Source organism: Siphateles boraxobius, unplaced genomic scaffold, assembly GCF_051911475.1.
Source record: "Siphateles boraxobius isolate OS27281-9 unplaced genomic scaffold, OSU_SipBor_1 50, whole genome shotgun sequence".
NCBI classification, from domain to species: Eukaryota; Metazoa; Chordata; class Actinopteri; order Cypriniformes; family Leuciscidae; genus Siphateles; species Siphateles boraxobius.
The window spans coordinates 1,655,821-1,675,916 of NW_027509142.1; the positions used below are offsets into that span (position 1 = coordinate 1,655,821).

The 20,096-nt window shown below is 41.9% G+C and overlaps 1 protein-coding gene across 1 annotated transcript in view; it reads right to left on the bottom strand.

The window, feature by feature from the left end:
* LOC143712661 (uncharacterized) overlaps window positions 1–20,096 on the bottom strand; it is a 33,121-nt gene that overhangs the window by 4,741 nt on the left and 8,284 nt on the right. Inside the window, exons 5-7 of the mRNA XM_077204598.1 lie at window positions 9,421–9,594; window positions 8,969–9,142; window positions 6,863–7,036 (exon numbers count right to left, since the gene is read on the bottom strand). Coding sequence (XP_077060713.1) covers window positions 6,863–7,036; window positions 8,969–9,142; window positions 9,421–9,594 — 522 coding nt within the window. The remainder of the gene's footprint in view (window positions 1–6,862; window positions 7,037–8,968; window positions 9,143–9,420; window positions 9,595–20,096) is intronic.

A 20,096-nucleotide genomic window follows, 5' to 3' on the forward strand; every position in this document is an offset into this window, starting at 1 on the left:
AACAAGAGAAGGAGAGGGAGATAAGAGAGGAGAGCAATAGCCTATTGCATACTGTGGCCAGAATGAGAATAACTTTAGTGTTTGCCAGTTGATGCAAATGCTTCATTCTGACATGTGTTTATGGCATTTTGAATGCAGTGTTACATTTTTGAAGGAGATGTGAGGCATTTTGCATTTTGTGTGTGAAGTGAAAATGTAAGCAGTTGGAAAAAAACTGTAATTGTAAGGTACTTTACAATCATAATTGATTGGCAAGCAGCTGCAGTTACTTCTGTTTAATGTGGTATTGATTGCCATTGGTTAATGTTTTCAATAAAAAGCAACCTATCTACAATGAACAGAGAGAGAGAGTTAGATACTGAATATGGTGGGGAAGCAACGTAAAAAAGGGCACCAAGCTTCTCGTCAGAGGAACTTGAAATTTTGCTGGACGAGGTTAGCTTGCACAAGGTGACACTGTTTTCCAGGTTTCGGAATAACTTGTGCAACAGCAACAAAAAAGAGCTATGGAGCGACATAGCAAGGAAGATGGCTGCCTCCGGATCAGGCACACCAAGGTCCTGGCTGGACGTCAGGCAAAATGTGAAAAAGGCTTAAGTTTTGGCGAATAAAAAAATCTTATTTTTTTTCGGCTCTGCGGGCAGCGCCGCCTTTGATTCAATACAAGGACACGTTGGATCGCTGCCATAGATCTTAGCTATTTAGAGCCAAATTGTTTGCCAGATTTTAATTATCAAAAGTGATTGCCAATTTAAAAGCTTTAATGACATTACGAAATAGCCTAGGCTAATTACCACCATATTAGTTCTGATACCAAATAAAGTCAACTTCATAAATAGGCCTGTATCCATTGCGAACATATTTTATTATTAGTCCTCAAATGTCCATAACATAAAATCATTTTTGAGCCACAACATTGTCAACATTGTCAACATATCATAGTTTGACTTGTACTGCACTGCGCTGATTTCTAAAGACTGCTGCACAGTGGCGGCGACTAGCGTCTTGAAGTCAAACAACGCTAAGAGAGAGCTTACGAATGGTCCAGACCAACCTACGAAAGTGTGACTTACAGAAGATATACTTAGTGTACGAACGTGTCGGGAATCGTGCCATCACGTTAAGAGAGAGGTTAAGGAATAGGTTAAGAACTACTTAGCAATAAGAACATTTTGGGGAACCGGGCCCTGGACTATTTGAACAATGTCTTTAATAATTTTTCAGGGCTGGCAAGGTTCAATCCCTTAAGAAGCCTATGGAGGAGTGATCCAGCTCTCAGATTTAATCAACAATATCTTAATTCGTGTTCCGAAGATGAACAAATGTCTTACGGGGTTGGAACAACATGAGGGTGAGTAATTACTGACAGAATTTTAGAGTGAACTATCCCTTTAAGTAATACTGAACAATAAATCTGAATCAAATTGAAATCGCTTTGGCGTAGTGATTATGAAAGTTCTGTGATTTGTGGATTACTGATAAGTGCGAGTCTGGAGAAACAGGAGTTTATTTATTACTTCTCAGTGTTGAGAAACGTAGCCTGCATGTGTTACATTATTGTGTTAATAATAACTAAAGTATCTAATTATGTTACATATTTATTTTGTATGAAAACTAACGTGTTAGTTACTTATGGATCAAAAAGTACCGTTGTATCAGTGCTGTGCAAGCTCTCTCTCTCACAAACACAGACCGCGCACGCAGAGAGAGAAGATAGGCTAATTGTAAAATGAAAATTGACGGGCTAAGTTTAAATTTTGTTCTTGGTTGTGTTTTTTTCTGTTAAAATGTCAGAAAGCATTTTATATTATCCATCTGTGGATTATATTTATATTATCCATCTGTTTTTAAAATGCGTTAAATTACGGACGTTTTACTGTTAACACAGCCCTCATTATAAGTCGGATTCGTCTAACTTATACTTGATATTCTTTTTAGAATAAGTTATTCGTTTTGCTATTATTGGACTCCTGTCTATTCATTGTCAACTATTTTGTATAAATATGTTTGTATTGTTACAAGTTTATTCAGCTAATGCGTGTCCTGTTTAATATGTGCAATGTTCAAATACAAAGACAGGACATCTCAAATAAAAGCTTTTTTTTTGTGAGATTTAGTATCATATTTGGATATTGGAATACATATTTGGATATTGGAATAATAAATGAATTATCCCATCTTAAATTTACAAACAATGTTCCTATGTTGTTGTTGTTTTTTTGTTGTTGTTGTTTTTTACTGTTTACACATCACACATTATATACAATGCAATATTACTTTCACTGTATATTGCAGTGCAGTGCAAGTAAGATTTTGGATTTGGGTCGAATTCAAAAAACTTTAGAAGTCAAAACTAGAATTATGAAGATAGGCATGTGTTTGTGTGTGTCTTGCGTTCTCAAAAAAATAATGACAAAAATATATGACAACCCCCCCCAAATTTTCTCATTTCAAATAAAGCATGGTTTGTTAAAAAAGCTTTGTCTATTGCTAATTTCTTCGCTTAGAATATTTATACTTGGCTGAGCCTTAACAGATGCACAATATGGGGTGTCAAAGGACCTTGGATCACACTCATGGTATATTGTGCTTCAAAAAACAGATGAACACTTTTTGCACAGAAGTTCAGTGAGATATGTCAGAAGGAGCTGCTCTATAGTGGGCAAAAATACAATAGCCATCTTAGCTCGAAGGACTATGTTAAAAACCTTGTAACCTTTGTTCCAGCCTAACATAATGTTCTACAAGCGATTCGACCTCCGCCGTAGGGCTCGTGGAATGGAATCGGCCCTTCTCTCCTCTGCACCAGCTGCCTTGCCCTTTTCTCCCTCTGTTCCGTCTGGCTCTGAACCCATGCAGCTGGGTGGTATCCGTATCACTCCATGGGAACGGGAACGAAGAATTGTAAATCGTCTCTGTCTCTACTGTGCCTCCGCCGCCCATTTTGTATCATCATGCCCATTAAAAGCCAGAGCTCGCCAGTGAGGGGAGGGCTACTGGTGAGCGCGATTTCTCTGGACTCTCCACCTATCTCCTGTACCACCTTTGAGGTTCACCTTCGCTGGCCCGGTTCCTCTGTTCTCTGCAGGGCGCTCATCGTCTCGGGCGCGGAGGGAAACTTCGTTGATGAGGGCTGGGCACGTGAACAGGGTATTCCCCTGAAGGAGTTAGAAGAAGCCACTCCCCTTTTTGCCCTTGATGGAAGTTCCCTACCGAGGGTCAGACGAGAGACTTCTCCTTTGACTTTCACGGTTTCTGGTAACCACCATGAGACCATTACCTTTTTGATTTTTTGTTTCCCATTATTACGCTTTAGTCTTAGGTCATCCTTGACTTACTAAACACAATCCTTAGATTAATTGGGTGGAGGGATCTGTTGTGTCGTGGAATTTTTTGTGTCATGTTGAGTGTCTAACTTCTGCCCTTCCTCCTGTTTCCTCTGTCTCTGTGTTGCAGGAAGAGCCAGGGGATTTGTCTGGCGTACCGAAGGAATATCACAATCTTAGTATGGTTTTTAGTCGATCGCGGGCGGCCTTTGATTATCGTGGTTTGAATGACATAACCATAAAGAATCGTTATCCTTTACCGCTTATGTCATCGGCCTTTGAGATTTTACAGGGAGCCAAGTTCTTTTCTAAGCTCGATCTCCACAACGCTTATCACCTAATCCGTATTAAGCAAGGGGATGAATGGAAAACTGCGTTCAATACTCCCCTGGGGCACTTTGAATATCGCGTTCTTCCGTTCGGGTTGGTCAACGCCCCCGCAGTTTTTCAGGCTTTGGTCAATGATGTCCTTCGGGACATGCTGAACGTTTTCGTTTTCGTTTATCTCGATGATATTCTTATTTTTTCTCCATCTCTCCAGGTGCACGTTCAGCACGTTCGACGGGTCCTTCAACGTCTTCTCGAGAATAAACTGTTTGTTAAGGCTGAGAAGTGCAAGTTTCCTTTCTGGGCTCGGTAATCTCGCCAGAGGGGGTTAGTATGGACCCTGACAAGGTAAAAGCAGTCACTGATTGGCCAGTTCCAGATTCTCGAAACGCTCTTCAGCGTTTTCTCGGTTTCGCCAATTTTTATCTGCGTTTTATTTGTAACTTCAGTCAGATTGTCGCTCCCTTGACTTCATTGACGTCTTCCAAGTCCCGCTTTTTTTGGTCCGAGTCCGCCCAGAACGCGTTTGATCGTCTGAAATCCTTATTCACCTCAGCTCCAATCCTGTTATTCCCCGACGTTACCAGGCAATTTATCGTTGAGGTGGACGCATCCGAATCGGGTGTCGGAGCCATTCTCTCCCAACGCACACCCGTCTATAATATGGTCCATCCCTGCGCGTTTTTTTCACACAAGTTGTCTCTCTACGAGCGCAACTATGATGTGGGAAACCGCGAGCTACTTGCCATTCGTCTTGCCCTTGAAGAGTGGCATCAATGGCTAGAGGGTGCGTCTGTTCCGTTTGTCGTGTGGACCGACCACAAGAACCTCGAATTTAATCGATCGGCTAAGAGACTTAATGCCCGTCAGGCGCGTTGGGCTTTATTTTTTACCCGTTTCGACTTTACGATTTCTTTTCGCCCTGGAACAAAGAACGTAAAGCCAGACGCATTGTCAAGTCTATTTGCTCCCTCGGAGGCTGAGGATTCCGTCACCCCTATTGTTCCTGAGAAGCGCGTTATTGGGGCGGTTGTCAGGGGAATTGAAAGACTTGTTAGACGCGCTCTCTCACGAACGACTTCCCCGCAGTCGTGTCCTAGTAACTTACTTTTTGTACCAGCCTCTGTGCGTCGTGCCGTTCTTCAGTGGGCTCTCTCGTCTAGACTCGCTGCCCATCCCGGTGTAAAGGGAACTCTAGCGTCCCTTCGCCAGCGTTTTTGGTGGCCCTCTTGCGAACGTGATACTCGTTGGTTTGTTGCCTCTTGTTCTGAGTGCGCTCAGACTAAGACTAGCAACAATCCACCTGCCGGACTCTTGAGACCTTTACCTATTCCTTCACGCTCCTGGTCTCATGTAGCACTTAATTTTATTACTGGGCTCCCTACATCGTTAGGCAACACCGTCATTTTAACCATTATAGAACGCTTTTCCAAGGCTGCTCATTTTGTCCCACTTCCAAAGCTCCCCTCTGCCAAGGAGACCGCCCAGATCGTTATCGAACATGTTTTCAAGCTCCATGGACTCCCCTCTGACATTGTGTCAGATAGGGGTCCTCAGTTTTCGTCACAGTTTTGGAAACAGTTTTGCCGGTCGATCGGTGCATCCGCCGGTCTCTCGTCCGGCTTTCGCACTCAGACAAACGGTCAAGCCGAACGGGCCAATCAGACTGATGGTCGAATTTTACGCTCTCTTGCCTTTCGTAACCCGTCTTCTTGGGCTGAACAGCTTCCCTGGGCTGAGTACGCTCATAATTTGCTCCCCTCCTCCGCTACCGGTCTCTCGCCATTTCAGGCCAGCCTCGGTTATCAGCCTTCCCTCTCTCCGTCTCAGGGTCCTGTTTCGAATTTCCCCTCTGTTCAGAAATTCGTTCAACGCTGTAAGCGCACCTGGTTGAGAGTTCGAACCGCTCTTTGCCGTTCCCGTAGACGCACTCGTAGGGCTGCTAACCGTCGTCGTGTCAAGAGCCCTAGATACATTTGCGGGCAGAGGGTCTGGTTATCAACTTCTAATCTACCTCTCCAATCTGTCTCTCGCTAGCTCGCACCTCGTTTTATTGGACCTTTTCGTGTGTCTAAGATCATCAGTCCTGTCACGGTCCAACTAAAGCTCCCCAACCATCTTCGTCGCATCCATCCTGTCTTTCACGTTTCATGTATTAAACCGGTTATTCGTTCCCCTCTGCGCTACCCTTCTCCTCCTGTTCGTGTCGAGGGTACCCGTGTTTACACAGTCCGTAAACTATTAAACGTTCGCCGCCGGGGTGGGGGTCAACAGTTCCTTGTGGACTGGGAGGGTTATGGTTCTGAGGAGAGGAGTTGGGTCCCCTCTCGTGACATCCTAGATCAGTCCCTCATTGACGATTTCTTTCGGTCCCGTCAGCTCTCTCCCTCGGGAGCGCCAGGGGGCGCTCGTTGAGGGGGGGGCACTGTCATGATCCTGGTCATTTCTCTCACATTACGCTATTTTTTCAATATCTCACACACCCCCTCGTTATCCCCATCAGCTGTTACTCGTTCACTAGTTGGGGCTCTTGCCTCCTTTCACCTGAATCCTTTTCTCTTGATTAGCGTCTCTATTTCTCCCCTCTCTTCCTTCCTGTCTTTGCCTGAGTATTGCATTACTGTGTGTATGCTATGTGCCATCTAACATTTTGTCTTCTGTCCTGTCTCAGTCCTGTCGTGTCGGAGAGCTGATTGTTATAGAGAGCCTTTTGATCTGAGCCGGAGAATCGCCGCTTGCCTCAAGTCTCCCTCGAGCGCCTTCAGCCTGTGCCTCTACTCACTTGACGGAGATCTCTTCTAACTATCGTCTTCTAGGCTGTTTGCTGTGTTAGTTGTTTCTTCAAGCAGAGACTTTATTTGAATGTTACCCTTCTTCAAGAAGCCCTAAGTTCTTATTGAGAATATTTGTGTTTATCGATCTCCTGGCAAGCTCTCTCATTAAATCATACTATTTCTCCGCACCTGTTGTCTGGCTCTCTTACCTCATGACAAACACAATGTTTTTTGATTGACAAAATGTGTTTTGATGGTTAAATAACCAAACAACCATAAATAGATAGTACACATATGAGGGAAACTGTATTATAAAAAATGTTTGAAAGGAGTCTGTACATTAAATAGTTCATACTGAATTGCAGAAAAGAAAAACAAGAACAACAAGATAATTTCACTGTGGTGCTGCCTTTCAATAACTACATTGACACTCACTGTAGTTTCTCCAGTTTACAGTAATTATCCTGCAATAGATCAGAAAGCAGCTTTGCCCCTGTGTCTCCTATTTCGTTTCCATTTAGATTGAGTTCTCTCAGATGTGAGGGGTTTGATCTCAAACCTGAAACTAGAGCTTTAAAACACTCCTCAGTAATAAAGCAGTCACACAGCCTATAGAGAGAAAGAGAAAGTCACACCTTTCAGTTCAGCACATGCATTCAGCAAAAAAAGTTATGTGTATTACAATTATTTTTAGAGAAACTGATTATAAGTTAAACACATAATTGACTCAAAAATGACAATACTGTGAACATCCACTAATAATGTAAGGAACAGCCTGAAATATGGTTATGTTTCCATTAGTCCAACACTTGTTACAATCTGTAAAATCTCACAAATGTGAGGAGACACCCAGTTCGCTGCAGCACAAGCTGGATCGTAACGCCCTTAAAGGAGAACTCCGGGCAATTTTTAAGTTAATCTTGATCGTTAGACCTTTGTGAGTACTGACTATAGAAAAAAAAACGAACCGGATTGGTGCTTGCTACGCGGAGCTGCGACCGCGAATGCCCAGAGCTCCCACCCAGCTAAAACGGCAGTTATGGGGGCATCGACATAAAGAGCGTTTTTGAGCCTCTTAACAGACACAAAATGCAATTAAAATGTCTGTCCAACATGAACAGTCGGCATTTCAGCGCTCAGAAGTGTGCTCGCGAGCGCCGCCTTTGTGCCCTCGATGAGGACTTCGCCGAAGCCTGCACTTTTCGCACCCTCCACACGAGTTACCTATCCAGGAATCATTGCGAACGCCCAATCAGATAAATGAGGGGAGGATTTTCGTACATGTGAACAATATGCGTTTAGCAACTTAGCCATTGTTTCAACTCACCTAAATAGTCTTTTAGACGGCAAGCTGTAGTCTCGCGCTGCAGTCCCGTGCTGTAGCCGGAAAAGGTAAACAATGTCCAGGTGGGAGGAGCGTTGATCATGTGCGACGAGTCTTCGTACATGGAATGGCATTTTTCTTCAAACGGCCCCGCTGTGTTGAGTGTGTGTAGTCATCCTTGTCAAAGTGTTCACTGCAAATGCGGTAATCTTTAGTGCGTAGTACTTCTACGGGAGTTTGCACATCAAGTTGAAATACAACTAGCCACAAACTGCAGAATCTCGAGGTCATGGAAAGGAAGGCGATGAAAATATAAGCTCTTATATTTTCGCATTCTGTTGTCACAATTCGGAAAGGCACAAACACGAACCATTTCTTCTTCACTTGTAAGCAACTCTGATCTTTGAACTTTTCATATAAAATTGTTTAAGTATGTTCATGGGTTTCAAAAGGAATTCCAATTGATGTAGATTGAGGAAACATTACTTCTACGAACTCTGGTGAGTTTCTGTGTTTAGTTGATGTGCTTTAACTGATTAATGATCATAAAATTATATAAAATTTGTTATAGTGAATGGAAAAAAAATTTATATTTAGGGAAGCTGGTGAGAGCTGGTAAGTTCAAATATCAAGGACATTTCAAACTTTGAAAAAAAAAACGGTGTCACATTGTAACATATATTCAGTTATTTTTGTCTTAATTTTATTTTCATGGACTTTCAGTTTGTTTCTATTCAGTTTCCCTTTTCCATTGTTGGCTGGATCCCAAATGGCACACTTCATGTAGACTCGTGGTCTCGGTGCCTTAAATTGCGAGTGCTCGCAAAGTGTACCAGTCCGTAGGGTGTCCCATTCGGCATTTCAGCGCTCAGAAGTGTGCTCGCGAGCGCCGCCTTTGTGCCCTCGATGAGGACTTCGCCGAAGCCTGCACTTTCTCGCGTACCCTCGAGGCCAGCGCCCCTAAGGTGTGCACTTCCTGATATCACCAGGTGTGAACTCGAAGGAGGTCCACAAAGGCGGAGTGTGCCATTTGGGATCCAGCAGTTCTAGTGACTAATTTGGTTTGTTATTCTGTTCAGGTGTGTATTCTGGTGTAAATTCCTGACAAAAAAAGTAAACACACTGGAATTCCTCCCATATGTCTGTATTATAATACGGTACTATTAATTCTACATCATATTAACCATTTTACAATATGGTAAAATAGTGAAACTCACTGTAGTTTCTCCAGTTTACAGTGTGGATCCTTCAGTAGTCCAGCGAGCAACTTTAACCCTGAAACTCCTGGTTTATTATAGTTCAGATTCAGTTCTCTCAGGTGTGAGGGATTTGATCTCAGAGCTGTAGCCAGAGCAGCACAACCTTCTTCTCCAATACAGCAGTTAGACAACCTGTAGAGAATATACAGAAATAATAATTCTTATTCGGCTCTTTCTGCACTATAATATAAATATACTTTTCCATTGGCAGAATGTGTTTATGTAATGTTTAATGATGTTGTGTTTCTACAATTCTATCAATAGTCTTGTATATCCATTGAAAAATATAGGAAATTATGTCTAGAGATAATTTATAAGGATTATTATTATTTAAATAAATATCCATCCCCATTGGTTCTCAATGATAACATCTGCCCAATAATAGCATGATAATTATAAATCAAACTCACTGCAGTTTCTCCAGTTTACAGTGTGGATCATTCAGTAGATAAGAGAGCAGTTCCACTGCTGAGTGTCCTGGTTTATTATGGCTCAAATTCAGTTCTCTCAGGTTTGAAGGGTTTGATCTCAGAGATGATGCCAGAGCAGTACAAACGTCCTCTCCAATACTGCACTTACAAAGCCTGTAGAGAGAAAAAGAAAAATCCTCAACTTTACAGCTCAATACAATTGAAATTCCAGCAGGCGAAATTAAGTCTTGAGATGTAAGTGTCTGACTAATCTGTCCAGTGAGGCTATTATTTTAGATACAGAGGGGTAAAAAAATATTAGAAAACATTAAATCTGGGATTTAAAGTCACCAAAACGGAAATTCTGGCCAGAAACCGAAAATTCTGGATGCACTTGACTGAAAACTAAAAATGATAAAAAAAATGACTTTTTAAGATAATAAAAACATGTATTTAAAATAATTAAAGCAGACTTTGCTTTTTCGGTGAGCGTGAGCGTTACATGAGTGGAGCATTCCCTTGGGCCGTGAGCAACTGAGCAGACACAAAGAAGAACATTGAGTCGAGCAAACTGGGTGCCGGACCGGTACAGACTTATCTGCTCAGCCAGATTCAGAAGTTGTGCATCTTCGGAAGCAGAGCCGTTCACAAAGTTACAAAAAATGCTGCACTACAGTGGAACCTGAGTGTTGAACACTGAGGGGTTGGGACGGCATGTATATTTTCAGTTAATATGTTCTGCCTTTTTTTCTCTTTTGGACAAATACAGAAAATGCCATTTCCGGCGGCTGAAAAATTGGTGCATGCATAATTTAACACTCTGGGGTCTGAGGGGGTTTCGGGGCCCTGGAAAAGTTTTGACATGCCCTGACATTTGTGCTTTTTTTAGTTGCTTATAAACATATTAATGGCTAAAGTCTCATTACACTGTATTTAGCACGAACTGGGCTACAATCATATGTGAGCAACATGTTTGTTGTAATGACTAGACTAACTGGAACAATGGTGTGTTTAATTAATCTTCACAACTCCTCACCCAGGCAGACTCTGTGATGTCTGGTTGCCCCACTGAGAATTACCACCCTTTTGCTTTTCTTATACACTTAAAAAAGACAGAAGAAAAGTATAGGCTAGAACAAACAGACATGCAGTCCCAAAGAAATGGAATTATCTCCACTAATTCATTGAAAAATCTGTCTAATGAATAAACATGCATTTCCCCAATACATTTTGTGTATTATTACTGTTTGTAAATTGTCTTTTTATATTGTTTAGTGTTATGCATGCCTGATGATACTACTACTAGTTAATGTAGCCCAATCTAGGGGGTGTCTCCTATTTCGGTGGGCATCACATTCTAATAGATGTAGTGTGTGTTTGTTATATTTTTCAGAGTATAAATGGACACAAACTGCCAGCTTACTCCAATCATACAAATGAGTAAGCTTTTCAAACAAAGGAACTTTCCCGCTTGATAATTGCACCTTTCTCAATGATCAAGCCAAAACTCAAAGGTGTGACCTCTGTGGAACTTAAAAGCTAGCACAACGTACCCTCCAGGCACTTGCTGGCTTCTGCTCCTGATTGCTGTTCGCATGAGACCTAATCCGGCTCCCCACACCGAGCCATGTGTACCTTCCTCGACCATAACAGAGTCAAACTAACTCCGCAATTTCACTATCGCTTCTTTAACCAAAGCAGGAGAAATCGATTGCAACCTCAGCACCATCGGACCGAACTATCAAGACATTGTCCTGAGACTGTATATCCGGACGCTTTTCAACAGCTAAGGCAAATGCAAGTATCGTACGATATCCTAAATCGCTGTTTAGATAAAGTTGTGGACCCCTTTGTAGACTGATGGTTCTTCCAGGAGGTTAAATGACTCCTTTCATAGCTTCATTCTGCTGTTCTGTTCTGTTTTTTTTTCATTCACTTTCACTTTCCATTCAATCTATGTATGTGTGATCGAATGTGTTTGTTTATATTAGTTATGTGTTTTTAGATTTAGTTAAATAAAACATTTATGCACATCTGTGCAAGTTGATTCTGGTCTGCTTATGAACCAAGGTCAATTTAATGATTATGATCACAGCTACATGCTAAGAAAGAGTCATTTTTCTGTGGCCATAGACAATATCCTTTCTAGAGAGTTGATTGATGATCAATACTGAATGTAGGAGATGGCCCAGTGGTCAGAGACAATAATTTTAAACAAGATTTGGCTGTAAACGAGAGTGTTGAAAATACATGAATATTATACTGATAACAAACTTTTAAAACACATTGCAATGGCATTCCAAGTACACTTGAAGTGTGATAATGGTATCATTATTGTGTGCTTCAAATACAATAAAGTAATCTTTATAAATAATGGCACAGCTTGAGAATTTGTTTTTACAGACACCCCCAGTATAACAGCAACTGACATATGAAGACAATGACATCACTGACATCAGTGAGACAATGAGAACAGATATATGTAGGAACTACTACAGGCTGGAATCAAACACGGGTCACTGCGACACAAGCTCACTCGTTTTACCATGGTTTTAACAGTTGTGCCACCACGCAGAAATATATCACGCAAATCTGCGGTTACTTTGTGTTCTTTCTAAACCGTTACAAGTACTACTTTAAGGTCTTTATACACCACTGAAAACATAGTTATGTATATGATATTGCATTTCTGTCAACAGATCCTCCTAAATATCACATAATGCACCTTTAAATTTGAAGCTGTTGAAGAAATAAAGCCAGCAGACACCGCATTAAATTTCATCTGCAGAATGTTTTCCCCTTTTACCTGACATGATCTTTCATTAACGCAGAAAGCAATTGCATAAACCGGCATAAAATTTGTTTTATTCTTGAACACGCACTAAAACACAGACAGTTCTGTTCGTAGGTGGACGAATGTGAGCATGCAGAACCGCTTGTGTTTCAGTGCGTGCGACTGCGGATGAAATAAAACCATCAAAAATATTTCTCTACCGATTGTCTCTGCGGGCCTCAACTCTCAATGTCCTGCACAACTGCTCCTGATGTAAAATGCATCAAAGTCTTGCATTGTGCTGCAAATTTAAAGGTACAATATGTAAGAATTTTGCAGTAAAATATCCAAAAACCACTAGGCCAATGTAATTTTTGTTGATTACTTACAATATCCCAAATATTTCCAACTATTTGTAAATTGTGAGAAAATCGTGATTTTAACCAAGGAAACGGGACGTGTGAGCAGGGGTGAGGAGTCACCAGTCAATTACGTCATATCCGCGTTACCCACGGTTTCCGCCAGGTTTGACCTCGCACTGCCATATTAACCATGGCGACAGACGTGGACAACTGGGTTATGCCCGTTGAGCCTAGCAGGACGCTCACACTGTTGTTGTTTTGTTCAAACATTATGGACCATGGCAAGCAGACTTTGAGACAAAAAAAGGACTAAAACGAAGATCAGCATCTTTCGAGATGCCGAGAGCTCCACATCCGCGACTAACTTCGAGTGTTGCAAGCAGGGGTGCCGCTAAGGGGGGGGAAAAGTCAGGACGATTCTAAGGGCCCACACACTTTTGGGGCCCCCAGAGATCGATTTTATTAATGGAATGGGTGGGGTAGGGGCCCAACCTCATATTCTTTCATAGGGCCCAACATTTCTGGCCGCGCCCCTGGTTGCATGTACTTTATTAGACAGGTGAGCAAATGCACATAAAACTAATCAATGTTATTTAGTTCAACATGATGAAATGTTAAAATATGATCCGTATGTTATTCTAATGTTGATCTAGCTTAGTTAGTCTCATACAGCCTACAAACAACCTAACTAGCAACATTCAACACACTCAAATGCAGTTTAGTGTGATAGTGTAATTGTTAGAGCAAGTGAAACAGCGCTACGTTACCTCAAGTTTAATTTGTCTAATAAACTGACCTGTGTGAGTATTAATTCAGCACTTGCGTGTAGTTCGGTAGAATGAAATGTCATTGTTCATTTATATCCGCGGGACTCGCTTTGTGTGTGGAGCTGGTATACGTCTAGCAATTGCGCCCTGCTTCATACCACAGTCATGTTAAAAACATCAATGTATTCACTCATCTATAAAAGATCCATCAGCTTGACGACAAGATCCATAATTCAGCTTAATGTGGAATATACTGTACGTCATCAATATACGCCTTTGTTATTGTAAGAGGTTAGCGACCCCTGGTGGCGAAAAATCCTGCATATTGTACTTTTAAATGTGACACATAAATTAAAATTATTTTAATACATTTTACGTTGTTACTTTTCATGCAGTAAACATTTGTGAATTTGTTTGAAATTTTAACTTTTTGTGTAATATTTGAGGACTGGTCAGGATCATTTTAATAATTTGTTTAATAATTCATAATATTTTGACAGCCCAAAGGGCTGAAGTCCATTCAAAGTGCAACGGGCCATTAAAGTACCATTAATGGCAGTGAATTTCTTTCACCATTTCAAACTGACTATATATTGTTTTCTTTATTTGTCATAATTAAATAATTTTGTAACTACTTTCTCTATGCATGTAAAGCTGCTTTGCAAAATTGTGAAAAGTGCTATAGAAATAAATTCATATTAAATTAAGCAATAGCCTATCTGATATTCAAAGTGAGGGTAAATTATTGAAAAGGTAAAGATTATAATTATAAAACTTCATAATTATTTATTTTTTTGCAATTCAAAACACATTTCCTGTAAACTTTTATGTAGGCTATAATATGTTTATAGTCAAAGAAGAATACTATATTATAGTCACAAGAACACTGTAAAATCCAACAGTGATTCTAACTAACACTTTTTAGTTAAGATTGATTGGTTTGAGTGCCATTTTGTCAAGCAAAAAATAAATAAAAAATAATAATGTTTATGAGGCGGGGCAATTCTCAATAGAATTTTCACTCATTTCCTCCACTTCTGCAGTTTATTAATATTGTAATGCTCTTCTGTAAGACTTTATCAGGCAATACGTCCTCCAATCACTAGGGGTCACATTCCTGCCATGACCAGCGGTATGGCTCCCTGTCACTAGGGGAGGCAGGAGGTCTTTTGCCTGCAATCCTCCTCCCAGTTGCCAGGGGCAAACCAGTGGCTAGAACTCTCAGTTGTACTTAGCAATCATTGTTGATGATACTCACCTGTGTAGGGCCCTATTTGAGTTTGCCTTTTGTCATTGTTTTTTTGTCCAGTCTTGAGCCTACCTACCCGTGTATCCCGTAAGTTTATTGTGAGCCATTGTGCTTGTTTTGTTTTCCTTTTTTGTGACCATTGGAAGCTTTAGTTCTAGTTTATTTGTTTGTACTTTGTTTTTTGATCATTCTAAAAGTAAAAGGTACTTGGAGTTTATGCTGCTCATCTCCATTGAGATTTTTGTTAGTGTCCTGTGCACTTGTGTCTCAAAATTCTCAACCTTGAGTTAGCTCACTCAGGAAGAACACCAGCTCTGTGTCCAGGGGACCAGGGTTCTAATTCGACTAAAGACAACATTCCAGGTCTTCGTCTATAGTCCTTGCTTTTATATCATTACAGAAAGACTGAACCAAGAAATGGACCAAGAGGAGAGTTAAGGTCCTTCATCAAATGTGGAGAGAATATTATCCCATCTCACCAATCAAGCTACCGCAATTCAACATCATGAACAGATGCTCACAGAGATTCTTCAGCGTTTGAACTTTCTAGCTTTGCCTTAAAATCTTCTGTACCAGGAGGTTCCTGAGTTACCCACACCACCTCCAGTACCTCCCATCTTTCCCCAACCTCAACCAATTCCGGCAGTTCCTCTTCTTGAGCCCAGGCTTCCACCACCTTCCACCTCCAGAGTTACGATGGAAATACCAGGGGCTGTCAAGGCTTTATCACTCAATGCTCTCCAGCCGTCCAACTTTAACCCAGTAGTTTTCCTACAGACAGCAGTCGATTGGCTTATATTATCACCTTACTGACTGGAAGAGCTTTGGAATGGGCTACGGCTCTCTTGGAACATTGTTCACCATTCACTTCTAAATCTGAGCATTTCCTAGCAGAGATGAGGAGGGTATTGCTTTATCCTGAAAGAGGAGTCGGAAATGGCCAACGATTACTTCAACTCACTCAAGGAATGGACAGTGTAACAGAAGTGGCTGTTGTGTTCCGTACCCCAGCAGCGGAGAGTGGCTGGAACGCACAGGCTCTTCAGGCAGCATTTCATCAGGCTCTTGCATCTGAGTTAAAAGAGGAATTGGCCTTCCAAGATCCTGCGCCTAACTTAGATTCTCTTATTGATGTCGCCATCCGAGTGGATAACCGAATTAGGGATAGGAGGTCTGAAAAACAACAAGAAATAGTCACAGCCCAGAGCAATGTCAGTCCAGTTCAACCTGCTTTCCAAACTCTTTGCACAGAGCAACCCATGTAGCTTGGGTAGAATCGTTTATCACAATCTGAACAGGACAAATGTATGCGGAAGCGGCACTGTCTGTACTGTGGAGAACTGGGGAATTTTCAAACTCATTGTCCTGAACTTGTGGGAAAAGAGATTTCTCGTCCAGAGACAAGAGGCTGAAACAAGAGAAATAATTGACCCCCGATCCTAAGCTGGATTTTCGACAGTGATGCATTTCTCCTGAGACAATGGTTGGCACAAGGGTTCTACATTTGTCGACTCGGGGGCTGCTGGCAATTTCATGGACAGTACTCTGGCTAAGAGCTGGAAGTTACCACTCATAACTCTCCAGGAAAAGCTCACGATAATATCCTTAGGTAACAGACCTCTGGGGTCCAGCCAGGTAACACAATGCACCATTTCCATTTCAGTTGAAATAGACTCATCAAGAATCACTGTCTTTTCTTATTGTAGACACACCCGAGTTCCCAGTTAGCAATGGATGGCAATGGATGAGTGGATTCAGAAGGCTCTAGAGCAGGGATCACCAACCCTCTTCCTGGAGAGCTACTGTCCTGCAGACTTCAGTTCCAACCCTGTTCCAAGACACATGCATGTAATTATCAAGTAACCCTGAACAGCTTGATTAGCTGGTCCAGGTGTGTTTGATTGGGTTTGGAACTAACATCTGCAGGACAGTAGCTCTCCAGGAGCAGAGTTGGTGACCCCTGCACTAGAGAATGGATTTATTAGGCCTTCCACGTCACCGGCAGGGGCTGGCTTCTTTTTTGAGGGTAAGACGGATAGAAGTCTTCGCCCATGCCTTGACTATCGTGGCTTAAACAACATCACAGTAAAAAAACGATATCCACTGCCACTTATTGCCACAGCCTTCGAACTCCTCCAGGGCCCTACCATCTTCACTAAGTTGGACCTCTGGAACCCGTACTATCTGGTGAGAATTCAGCAGGAGGTTGAATGGAAGACATCTTTCAACACCCCTACTGGGCAATACGAGTATCAGGTGATGCCCTTCGGGCTAGCAAATGCCCCGTCCGTCTTCCAAGCCCTTATCAATGATGTCCTGAGAGAGATGTTGAACCAATGTGTGTTTGTATATCTCAATGATATCTTAATATTTTCCCAGAGTTACGAAGACCACGCTCAACATGTCCGGCAGGTTCTGTCTCATCTGCTCTTGAACAACCTCTTTATCAAACTAGAGAAAAGTGAGTTCCATGTCACTAGAGTCTCTTTCTTGGGTTTCATCCTTTCATGCAGCAGCGTACAGATGGATCCCAGCAAGGTTTGTGTTGTCCGGGAGTGGCCCCACCCTGATTCATTGAAACAAGTCCAACGCTTCCTGGGTTTCGCCAACTTTTATAGGATTGATTTCCATTACACGAGAGTAGATGTTAAAACTTCATGCTGATTTGTACTCGGCTTACGCCAAGATAAGCACCAACTAAGACGTAGCTTTACAGTAACCAATGCTTCTCCATCCATTTACGCTTCTTTCCATCTGGTGACGTGAATCTCCTTCTGTCTGGTGTTAATAGTGTATTTGCGTGTCAGCACACACAACGGCTGCAACCACAGTGCGGTCCCCCCATAACAACCCTCTGGATTGAGCGGAGTAGGGAACATCTCTAGGGTCTTCAAGTGGGCACCTTCCGTCCTCAGTGTTTCGTCGACTAGCCCACGACACCTCAAGAGGGGTCGACAGTTACTCTGGCGTCCCAGAGTCACCCCCCTCCGTCCCCCACTCAAATCAGCCCAGCTTACTGACCTCTACTTCCCTCTTGCTGCTGAGACCTAACCACAATCTCACAATCTCTCCGCAACCCAACCATACGCGCCAACCCGTTTGACTAAGGCTGTCGAGCCCCACTGGTGCGTTAATATGCAGTTTCAGTGGCAACGGTTCTGTATGGCAAACCACCTACCGCAAAACACAATATCTGCCCAACCACCCGTCATTCACGCAATATACACAGGAACGTAATGACTGTAAATACTATACAACCTCTACAAATAAACCAACAGTGCTGCTGAGACCTAACCACAATCTCACAATCTCTCCGCAACCCAACCATACGCGCCAACCCCTTTCAATAAGGCTGTCGAGGCCCACTGGTGCGTTAATATGCAGTTTCAGTGGCAACGGTTCCGTATGGCAAACCACCTACCGCAAAACACAATATCTGCCCAACCACCCGTCATTCACGCAATATACAGAGGAACGTAATGACTGTAAATACTATACAACCTCTACAAATAAACCAACAGTGCTGCTGAGACCTAACCACAATCTCACAATCTCTCCGCAACCCAACCATACGCGCCAACCCGTTTGACTAAGGCTGTCGAGCCCCACTGGTGCGTTAATATGCAGTTTCAGTGGCAACGGTTCCGTATGGCATACCACCTACCTGAATAGATTTATTTGAGGCTTCAATTTGAGGTGCCAGGGGATCTGGCGGAGAGCTCAGGCAGCCCTGTTAAAGTCGTCCCGGGAACAACAGAAATAGGCCAATCGACGCTGGTGGATAGGTCCGTCATTCCGTCCTGGACAGAGAGTGTGGCTTTCAACTAAGAATTTTCTATTGCGCCTCGAGTCAAGGAAACTAGGTCCTTGATACATTGGATCTTTCAAGATTCTCTTTCAAGAAAATATACCTGGTCTCTTACCGACTCCTATTGCCCAGATCCATGTGCATACCACCCACATTCCATGTCTCAAACCTGTCATCTACTCTCCTTTGTCTCCTGTAGGTAGGCTACCTCTAGTTCCTCGCATGGTGGAGGGGCAACTGGTTTACTCCGTGCAGATATTATTGAACATGTGCAAAGTACGGGGAGGGGTCAAATATTTTGTTGACTGGAAAGGCTATGGTCCAGAAGAGCGATTGTGGGCACCAGCTAGAGACATACTGGACCCAAATCTCATCAGGGACTTCCACAGACAACAGTCGAACAGCACTAAAAGGAACTTCAGGAGCCATTCATCAAAAGAGGGCTCCAGTAAGACTTTATCAGGCAATACGTCCTCCAACCTCTAGGGGTCACACTCCTGCCATGACCTGCGTTATGGCTCCCAGTCACTAGGGGGCACAGGAGGTCTTTTGCCTGCAATCCTCCTCCCAGTTGCCAGGGGAAAACCATTGGCAAGAACTCTCAGTTGTACTTAGAAATCACTGTGGGCCCTATTTAAGTTTGCCTTTTGTCATTGTTTTTTGTTGAGTCTTGAGTACCTACCTACCTACCTGTGTATCCTGTGAGTTTATTGTGAGCCATTGTGCTTGTTTTGTTTTCCTTTTTCGTGACCCTTGGAAGCTTTGCTTCTAGTTTATTTGTTTGTACTTTGTTTCGATCATTCTAAAAGTAAAAGCTACTAACAAATAATCTACAGGTAATGTCAAATACACTGAAATACAAGTATGTTACTTGGAATGTCAATGGGTTAAATCAAAGAAAAGTCATGCTATACCTTAGAAAACATAATATTGGAATTGCTTTGCTACAAGAAAAGCATTTGACCGATTCTGAACATCAAAATCTTAAAAAGCAAAGGTTTGGACAGGTTTTCTTTTCTTCCTTTACATCATAATACAGATAGGTGGCTATACTTATTGTCAAAAATATACCCTTTCAAATGGAATCTGTTGATAAAGACAAATCCGGTAGATATATTATTTTAAGAGGAATAATTGATATGCAGAGAATAACATTGGTAAATGTATATCATCCTAAAATAGAGGGTGCTGATTTTATTCATAATCTATTTTTCAAATTAGCATGTCCTATGGCATAACTAATGATTGGTGGGGATTTTAATGTAGTCAAGGAACCAGTATCAGACAGGTTGTCTACCAAAGTGTCAGCATTAAGTCAAGCTGCCATAGCTTTAAAATACGAACTATCAAGTTTTAATTTAATAGATATATGGAGATAATAAAACAAAACAAAAAAAATAAAGAATTATGAAGAATAAAAGAAAGAGTGTTTTTGAAAAAAAAAAAAAATTCATTCCAAAAGTGAAGGACTATTTGATTGAATTATGTGACTATCTACCAAGAATATTGTCAAATCATGCCCCTTTACCTATATGAGTGCAATATTCTTCAGAATTGCCGAATTGTACGCTTTGGCGATTTAGCAACCATTTACTGAAGGGTTCTGAAGCGGTGAGCTTCATAAATAATAATATAGACAACTTTATGATTACAAACAGAATTCAGCTTCTTCTGGCATAATTTGGGTGGCTATGAAAGCATATTTTACGGGGCCAAA